At 42.6% G+C, this 9,949-nt stretch overlaps 1 protein-coding gene across 1 annotated transcript in view; it reads right to left on the bottom strand.

Moving 5' to 3' along the window:
- Positions 1–476: 476 nt before the first annotated feature.
- Positions 477–9,949, bottom strand: part of LOC138258584 (protein SSUH2 homolog) — a 202,842-nt gene continuing 193,369 nt past the window's right edge. The window contains exon 12 of the mRNA XM_069205949.1: positions 477–1,171. Coding sequence (XP_069062050.1) covers positions 1,025–1,171 — 147 coding nt within the window. The 3' untranslated portion in view covers positions 477–1,024. The remainder of the gene's footprint in view (positions 1,172–9,949) is intronic.

The raw sequence follows: 9,949 nt of genomic DNA, 5'->3' as shown, positions 1-9,949 counted from the left end.
ATTCCAGTGCACTAACCAGCAGTAAACAAAAACATTTCCATGGTCAGAATGCCTCACTCTGTTTCAATAAATGACGTTTTTTCTAGTGCGTTACTCCAAGCTCCACTGTTGCTAGAATGTTCAGAGAGGCTAAGACCTCCTTATGGAAGATGTTATGATTCTCCTTGAAGAAGTGGATACTCAATTCCCTTTTGAATTATGGGGTCTATGCAGTCCTGTATTTGAGAGGGTGGGGGTGGGGAGGGAATGGTGACTATGTCCTAGATGAAGAAATACTGAATTCTGCTTTTCTTCTTTCTGAACTTCTTGAGTTCAAGCTTGGTCCTAATGTGGCCTATAATCTTGTAATAGTATTAAGATCACAGGTGTGTGCTGTCTGTGTTAGTATGAATAAGGCCATATTTATTCTGAATGCCTTATAAAGGTAGTGTTCGGGTCACAATTAGGGACTCCTCTCTGGTGGTTGTAGGATTCAAATCATGATTCGTTTATTGAGTTTTTAAAATCTGAATAAGAAATCAGTTTATTACTTCAAAGGGAAACTTAGAAAAAGGAGAAGTAAAGTTAGCATTTGATCAGATGAGTTAGTAACCTTGTCCAATGTTCATAAGTTACGACCCCCGAGCCTGCACAGAGTTCACTTGAAATAAATTCCAAATACTTCACTGTTTCAAGACTTTCCTGAACCGTGTGTAATTGGGTTCCACATTCTGTTTGGATTTGTGACTGTTCCACATTTTAGCACCTTGAATCCCCAGAGATCTCTCTCCATGTGTCATCTCTTGAAGAGTTGTTCAGATGGGCGGATGTTGAAGAGAGGTTTCTGGTAGGTATGGTCTGGTGAAACATATGCTCGCTCTCTCTTGTAGTAAAAGGGCTCAAATTGTCTGGTTGTTCACAATGACCTTAAGTAGAAGTTTTCTTAAAACATGTTTGCTCCACATGGCTTGCAATCATGTTGAATGGTTGTTCCTGATCTCCTGCAGCAGTGTGATGTGTCTATGACAATAGAGTTCAACCATTTTCATAAAAGGCAGCATCCACAGCAGTACCTCTCTGGATATTCCAGGGCAGACACCTTATTCTCTGTTCCATAAATATAATACATGTATGATTTTCCTTTATATTCATAGTGGACTTCCGTGATGGGGATCAGATCAATGGTTTGGCGCTGCAAAATTTATAAAGCAAAAAAAAAAGGTTAAACTGAAGGTGTTTGCCTGAGTGGAGACACACGCATATTTGCTGCCTTTTATCTTGTGTTCTAGAAAGTCCAGCAGTGCAAATGTATACATATTTGATACATGATAAAGGAGTTTCAAAGGCAGACTGAAATTTACTATTAGGACTGCTCAGTAATTATTGCTGGGCTGTTCCCTCAATGTTACATTTTATGCCAATGGGATAAAATAATGCACAACTTTAAAAAGATGTACACATGCACATTAGTTCAAATGGAATTACTTTTCATAGAAGCACAACCATGGGGTTGGATGTCCAGTGGGTTCACTGACAGAATATCAAAACCCTAAATATCGTGAAACAAAGATATTGAGACAAACATATTGAACCCACAAATATCATTATCCTATACATATAAAGAAGATTCCCACCCCAGTCAGTGCAACAGTGGGGAAAGCGTTGGAATGAGGAGGGGTAAAATTTACTATTTCCACTTCAGTTGGTGCAACAGTAGGAAAAGCATTGTACTCAGGAGGGGTAAAATTTACTATTTCTACTCCAGTCAGTGCAACAGTAGGGAAAGCATTGGACTCATGAGTGGTAACATTTACTGTTCCCACTCTAGTCTGAGCATCAGTAGGGAAAGCCCATACCATATGAAGGCTGGCAGCCCAGGAGAGGAGGTTGGGAGTGATTAATAAGATGAGGACAAAAGGACCAGTAATAATGAAGGTTACCAGTAAGTAATAAGCCTTATCCCCTCTAGCAGAGGATTCAAATGAGACACTCAACAAGTCTGTCCTACGAAAATACATTGTCCTGTCCAAATAAACCAACAGAGCTCTTCACATGTTCAGAGGGACCACAGAGTCTCTGAAATTGACCCAGAATTGGCAACCAGGGCTGAAAGAATCACTTCCTGAGACCTCTCCAGTGCAACGAGATGAGGTTATGGCCACCAGGAAACACCACCTTAAAGGTGACAAATTGTTAATTTTTTGTACGGTGAGATAGGCTATATCTCACTTATGATGAAGGGGATGAGGACAAGTGGAACTGGTGGGGTAATGAAGCATTCCGGCTCTTCGCTGGCAGCTCTACTTGAGGCTGTCTCGCGCCAGTGCAGGTACATTTGCACCATGGTGTGAGAGTGCCTGCATTACAGCCAGGATTGCTTTTGTGCAGGAAGGAAAACCTTCCTGCACAATACCAATCCCAAAAGGGATTTTCTCTTTCAATGTGATGACCAGGTTGGATCCAGGAAACAGATATCAGTGCAGGTAACAAGGAAATAACAAGGATATATAAACAGGTTTCTCCTTGCTATGCCTCACCTGGAAAGGCGTAGTATTTTGACATATTCCCAGTTCACTAATCTTTATAAATCTGGGAATGCGCCAAAAGCAATGGTTGAGTGTGTGAGAACACTCACGCTCTTCCAATGGAACACCTTCCCCATTCAGAGTAACTTGTGCTGCCGTGCGTTACTCCAGATGTACTACTTCATGCAGAGACACGCAAGGTGGCTCATAGTAAATATGACTTAAGGGCTTGCTTACGTCCCCTAAGTCACTTTGCGCAAGTCATTCTAGCGTCACCCGAGATTCTTACTCACCGTCTTCAGCAGGTGCAGAATGTATTCACTGGACTGTCCATCTGAACTTTGCAGATTTCAGTCCTTTAAAATTGTATTGTTACACACCTGCCTAATCTAAGGCGACAGATCTGTTTCCATAGTTCAAGGTTTCGAATTCTCACCCTCTTGATCTGTGTATGTATATATATATATATATATATATATATACATATATATAGCGCTTACTACCCCTGACGAGGCACTGTGACGCCAACTTTGTTACTCATATTTAGGAAACATTTAAAAACCTTTTTATTTACACATTAATCCTCCCTATCACTTCTTATGCTGATTGGTCGGTTTCTAATTACATCTATACCAATATAGACTTTATGAATCTGCTCTTTCCTAGCAGGTTGTTCATGATTTTAGCGCCATGAAGCTTTCGGAATGCAAGCACTTTATAACTAACAAACGACACAATATAACACTTAAGTAGCAAATGTAAACGTAGAGTAATCACAGTTGTTAAAATGGTACTTCCCGTTGTTATACAGCTATTAATCATCACCCATCGTTATGGCAATAAAAGTAATCTCCTTGATTTACGTTTCTTTAGCAGTGCCCGCACAATTTGCAGTAACATTAAATCATATTTTGAGGTTCATCTGCCCTCTAGTGGCATTTTTTTGCGCAACAGCAGCGTCCACATATATATATTTTTTTTATGACTAACAAATTTGCTTTAACCATTTTACTGATTAAATCATTGCAGAGAGCTAACCGATCCTTTTATAATCAAAGGGCACAAGTTGAATCAAGTGTAGGGCCAGTCCCCATCGTGTAACATAAACTGCCACTCTGCGTTATCAAAGGTTATTTTGAGGTTTCACTTCGACTCACATATTTAGTCTGCGTAGAATTTGTTGTATATTAATCACGAGTACCGCTTTAAAATGTGTTGTTTCTCTTGCAAAAATAACTTAATAATTCGAATGTTTTTATTATAGCTGTACTCTTTTTTTATTTTGTTTTTCTACAGTTAGCCTACTTTTGAAATTTCACAATTATCACTACTCTGTTTCAACCCTTTACAATGCCTCTAAGTTTGTGAACCAGCCTCGCTCTCCACAGTACATTTATAGTATAGAGACCCATTGTCAAAGTACTTCCATTTTCAGGGGTACCTTGTTCTTTTTTGGTAAATTGTTGAGCCACTTTTTGTATTTTCATCTTTGGCTATTGTGTTTTAGTTGCATTCTTACGATTTAGGTATACAAAAAATGGCATATGTTGCAAGATGAGTGTGATACACCTTTGTTGGTTGTTGTACGGAATATTGGATACTTTGGCCCATATTTATACTTTTTTACGCAAACCAGCGCTGGCGCTGGTTTGCATCAAAAAATGTACCACCGGCTAACGCCATTCCTATGTGCCAGGCGGGCGCCTTATTTAAGGATTGACGTTAACCAGCACTGCAGGCTGGTCAGAGTAAAAAAAAAAAAGACTCAAACCAGGCAGCGCCGGCGTAGGGAAAAATGGGGGTTGTACGTCAAAAAATGGTGCAAGTCAGGTTTGAGTCAAAAATCATGGCTCAAACCAGACTTGCGCCATTTTTTGACGCACAACCCCCATTGAAATGACTCCTGTCTTAGCAAAGACAGGAGTCATGCCCCCTTGCCCAATGACCATGCCCAGGGGACGTCTGGCATGGCCTTTGGGCACAGTGGCAAGTTAGGCCCCCTTATGCCACTTTAAAAAAAATAAAAAATGATACTTACCCCAACTTACCTATACCTACCAGGGATGGGTCCCCCATCCATGGATGTCCTCCAGGGGAGGGTGGGGGTGGCAGGGGGTGTCCCTGGGGGCAGGGGAGGGCACCTGTGGACTGCTTCCATGATCAGAGACCCTGGAAGTGGGCCCACAGGTCCCTTAACGCCTGCCCTCACCCAGGCGTTAAAAAACTGCGTACATCAGGCTGTGCGCCGTTTTTGAAGGCCTGCCCCCTCCTGTGCGTCAAAATGACGTGGGAGTATAAATAAGGCCCACAGGGCTGAAAGTCATTTTTTGGATGGGAACGCCTACCTTGCATGTCATTAACGCAAGGTGGTTTCCCGCATCCAGAAAATGACGCACACAGAGGAATTTTGACATTCGCGGGGCCAGGTGTCATTGTATAAATATGGGGCAAAGTTTGCGCTGAATGTGCGTCAAAATTTTTGACGCACATTTAATGCAGACAGAGTATAAATATGCCCCTTTGTGCGGGTGGGTGAAGTTGTGAAACTCCAACCTCCAGTACATTTAAGACTTAGAGCCTAATTACGAGTGTGGTGGTCCTCAGACCGCCACACTCACGGTAGCTGTTGGAATGCCGCAGTTGTGGTGGTCCGACCGCCACATTACGAGGTTGGCAGGCAGTCTCCCCAACCTACTGCTGTCTCCACCAGTATCAGAGATCCCAACGGACTGATGTCGGTGCAGGTTGGAATCAGCCAGGGTGGAGATAAACTCAGTGCCGACCTGCTGGTTACAACCTGGCTCTCCACCAGCCTTTTCATGGCAGTTTCACTGCCATGAAATGGCTGGCAGAGAACAAGTGCAGGGGGCCCCTACACTGCCCATACCTATAGCATGGGTAATGCAGGGGTTCCCCTGCCCATCACCTTCGTAATGTGCTCTGTCTGCTGTGCAGACAGTGCACATTACAAGGTTGCTGGTGCCCCCTGCAGGCAGCAGCATTGCCGCTGACTCGATTACGAGCCGGCGACAATACTGCCACCACTTAATGGGGCCATCAGGGAGGTAGCCAGCACTGTGGCAACCACCCCGTCTGGAGTTTGGCAGATGGGAGTTCCCATCCACCTAATTCATAATCGGCCTTTTAATTTTCAGATAACTTTAAACTGAGGTCTTCCTCAATGGCGATTATGAAAAGGTATCAGTTGTTTTCCATGGCCTAAGGTGGTTTGATGCTGCATATGGACAGGTTAAGCTCATTTCACTGATGAAAGTTTTTTTAGGCTAATTTTATTTCTGTTTTATTTTTTGGTATATGAACAGGGATTGTTCCTGAAGAGGGATTTGTTTGCAAGTAATCTGCAGAATGCAATTGACATCAATTCAGCAAAATGCCAAGGGTAGCTAAAGTGACATCACACACCGTTTAAGCTTCAATTTTGCTCACATACACATGCTTACACATATACACAGTCTCACATAAACACACACTCAAGCACGCACACACCATACATTAAAAAAAAAAAAATAATACTTTACCTCAGCTGCCAGGGAGGGCCATATTCCAGCTAATTGTACTCCATTTTTATTATACTAATAGTAAATAATTAAACATTATTTACTATTGGTAATAAAAAAAAAAGAAAACAAAGAGAATGGACCCCCAACCAACGTCCATAAGACGTGTTGCCGCTGTCCTCCTGGCACTGATCTTGTCACCTCTGAATCCAGGGGTCACACAAGCATGACGTCCATGGAGAATGCTTTTACAGGTGGATAGTAGGAGTAGCAGCTGCCTCTGTTGTAATATCTCTGTCGGCTTTTAACCACACCCATCGGTTTCCTTGGTTTGTGGGCTTGCCTTTTAAAATTTGCTTGATTTAATTTGTGAGAGGCATGCATATTTTCCGGTGGTTTGCCCTCCTTGACAGCACCGGCAAACTACTGAAAACATACGAGGCTCCAAGTTTTCTGCATGGCTTCTGGACTACTTTTTATTTTTTATTTTGTATGCAGCACGATCTTGCTGGGCAGTAGTCGAGTGCTTTGCATGACATCGACCCTGTAACATAGATAATTGCATAACTGTTGATTCATTTGACTCCAAGCGAACTTCTGTTTCCTTTTGTTTGCTCCTTCACGTTCTTGCTCATGGCATAGCACTTTAAATCGGCTCAATTATGTAAAACTGTATTACTTTTCATTTTAACTTATGTGGCAAGAAAAGTCTGGTTAGGACTTTACAAAGCTAATAGCTCTAAGTCGAACAAATGCAAGACCAATTGCATTGCAAATGCTTGTTTTAAGGTTAGGTCCACTTTAATTTTGGGTATCAGAGAAGCCATTCATTCTACATTTCTGGGCAGAACAAGTACCCAAGTGAATAATTTGCCCGTCAAGAATCAGAATGCCATTTTGGATGCACATCAGTGCTTGACAGTAACACAGTGAAAACTCAAAATAGTAGGTTTAGAACTGCTTTAAACATATCTTGAAGGGCAATGTAGGTGGAGACAGCATGCTGCTTGGACCGACCCCACTTGGAATGCCCACAAGTGTACTGGCATTATTTTACAATTAATGCATAATTAGGCATATGTTATTTATATTTAACTGTGGATGTTCGATTTAAACAAAAGGTTTCCTGAGATTATGCCTTGTTATCGCAAAATTGGAAATAGTTCTATAGTTTGTGCTTCCTTAACTCTCAGGCAATGGAAAAGATGCACGTAATATTGGAATATTCATAGCATAAGCGCATAAGACTTTGTAGTAACATATTGGGGTATCCTGGTTTAGTAAGTACATATGTTTTAAAGTAATTTCATAATGTATTCTTATCTGTAGAAAACCCATTATTATTGTGTTTCAATTAATTTTATATTTTTTAAAAAGTGCCTTCGAGTATGTGCCGTGAAAGAACTGTGATCCGCTGTGTTTTTCAGTTGCAGGAGTGCACGATCCGTCTAGAGAAGTGAGTTTTCACTCATTGTATGTCAGTGGGTGCAAATTGTATGTGCCTGCAATGTGATTGCGCATCTTTCTTTCCTAGTAGTGAGGTCTTAAAAGTAAAGTAAGTTGTCATTCTGGCCAATATCTAAAATGAAGAAAATCAGCCTGAATAAAACAAGTTGGCGAAACTTAGTTTAGAAAGAAGTAAGTTACAACGACAAGAGATGCATTTTCCACGAAAATATATTGTTTCCGTGGAAAGGGTAAAAGTTTATTTTGAAGGATAACATGATAAGTAGGAAGCAAAAAGTGGTGAGTATACAGGGCTGAGGGAGACGTGGATGAGGGACGGGAAATAGTACGGGCTGAGGGAATAATGTTTTGATAAAAAGGAGTCAAGTGGGAGGAAGAATAGTGAATTTATGTTAGAAAAAGGGTCTTTGGTTGACAGTCAGGTTACCCCCTGTTCAAGCAAGGACCCTCACTCTAGTCAGGGTAAAAGAGAATCACCCTCAGCTAACCCCTGCTTACCCCCTTGGTAGCTTGGTAGAGCAGTAGGCTTAACTTCAGAATGCTTGGTGTAAAGTATTTGTACCAACACACACAGTAACTTAAGGAAAACACTACAAAATGACACAACACCAGTTTAGAAACATTGGATATATTTATCTAAACAAAACAAAACCAAAACGACAAAAATCCGACATACACAAGTCAAGTTATGAATTTTTAAAGATTAAACTCAAAAATAGCGCTTAGAAACACAAAATGCTCTGATGAGGTGTTAACACGGCGTCGTGACGGAGTCGTTCCCAACAAGCCGACACCAGCGGCGTCGGACACGAAGTCACGTAGACCCCCAAGTACAGTACCTTTGGTGAAGAGTGAAAACAAGTCGATGCGTGAAGTCGGGGATCGCGGCGTCTGTGCGAAACGTTGAATCCACGCACTTCATGTGGCATCGGTTATGACGTGGTGCGGCAACTTCCACTGAGTCGCGGACTTCAGCGGGGCTGCAGCGGCGTCGGGCCTGCGAAGAGCGTCGCGTTTCAGCGAAGGTCACGGTGTCGGATGCAGGTGGCGTCACCTGACTCACCAGCGGCATTGGTCCGAAGTTGTCAGAAGTCGATTTCCTTGGATTTCCACCAGCTTTCCTTCCAGGGGCCCAGGAACAGGATAGGGCACCACTTGTCAGAGCAGGAGTCTATCCAGAGGCTCCAGGTGCTGGCAGAGAGAAGGCTTTGATGTCCCTGAGACTTCAAACAATAGGAGGCAAGCTCTAAATCAAGCCCTCCAGTCTTTGCCCTCTTACTGTGGCAGAAGCAGCAACTGCAGGTTAGCTCCACAAAGCACAGTCACAGGCAGGGTAACACTTCTCCTCAGCTTTTCAGCTCTTCTCCAGGCAGAGGTTCCTCTTGTTTCCAGAAGTGTTCTAAAGTCTGTGGTTTTGGTTGCCCTTCTTATACCCAATTTCTCCTTTGAAGTAGGCCTACTTCAAAGTAAAGTCTCTTTTGAATGTGGAATCCTGCCCTTCCCAGGCCAGGCCCCAGACACTCACAAGGGGGTCAGAGACGGCATTCTGTGAGGACAAGCACTGCCCTTTCAGGTGTAAGTGACCACTCCTCTCCTCCCTCCTAGCACAGATGGCTCATCAGGAAATGCAGACTAAACCCCAGCTCCCTTTGTGTTACTGTCTAGTGTGAGGTGCAACCAGCCCAACTGTCAAACTGACCCAGACAGGGAATCCACAAACAGGCAGAGTCACAGAAATGGTATAAGCAAGAAAATGCTCACTTTCTAAAAGTGGTATTTTCAAACGCACAATCTTAAAAACAACTTTGCTAAAAATATGTATTTTTAAACTGTGAGCTCAGAGACCCCAAACTCCACATGTCCATCCGCTCCCAAAGGGAATCTACACTTTAATCAGATTTAAAGGTAGCCTCCATGTTAACCTATGAGAGGGACAGGCCTTGCAACAGTGAAAAACTAATTTAGCAATATTTCACTGTCAGGACATATAAAACACATTACTATATGTCCTACCTTAACCATACACTGCACCCTGCCCTTGGGGCTACCTAGGGCCTACCTTAGGGGTGCCTTACATGTAAGAAAAGAGAAGGTTTAGGCCTGGCAAGTGGGTACACTTGCCAAGTCGAATTTACAGTTAAAACTGCACACACAGACACTGCAATGGCAGGTCTGAGACATGATTACAGAGCTACTTATGTGGGTGGCACAACCAGTGCTGCAGGCCCACTAGTAGCATTTGATTTACAGACCCTGGCTCCTCTAGTGCACTTTACTAGGGACTTACTAGTAAATCAAATATGCCAATCATGGATAAACCAATTACATACAATTTACACAGAGAGCATATGCACTTTAGCACTGGTTAGCAGTGGCTCAGAGTTCAAAAGCCAACAGGTCAGAAAAAATAGGAGGCAGGAGGCAAAAAGGCTGGGGATGACCCTGCAAAAAGGGCCATTT

The sequence above is a fragment of the Pleurodeles waltl genome, chromosome 9 (genome assembly GCF_031143425.1).
Source record: "Pleurodeles waltl isolate 20211129_DDA chromosome 9, aPleWal1.hap1.20221129, whole genome shotgun sequence".
Lineage (NCBI taxonomy): Eukaryota > Metazoa > Chordata > Amphibia > Caudata > Salamandridae > Pleurodeles > Pleurodeles waltl.
This window is presented reverse-complemented; position numbering and strand designations above follow the sequence as displayed.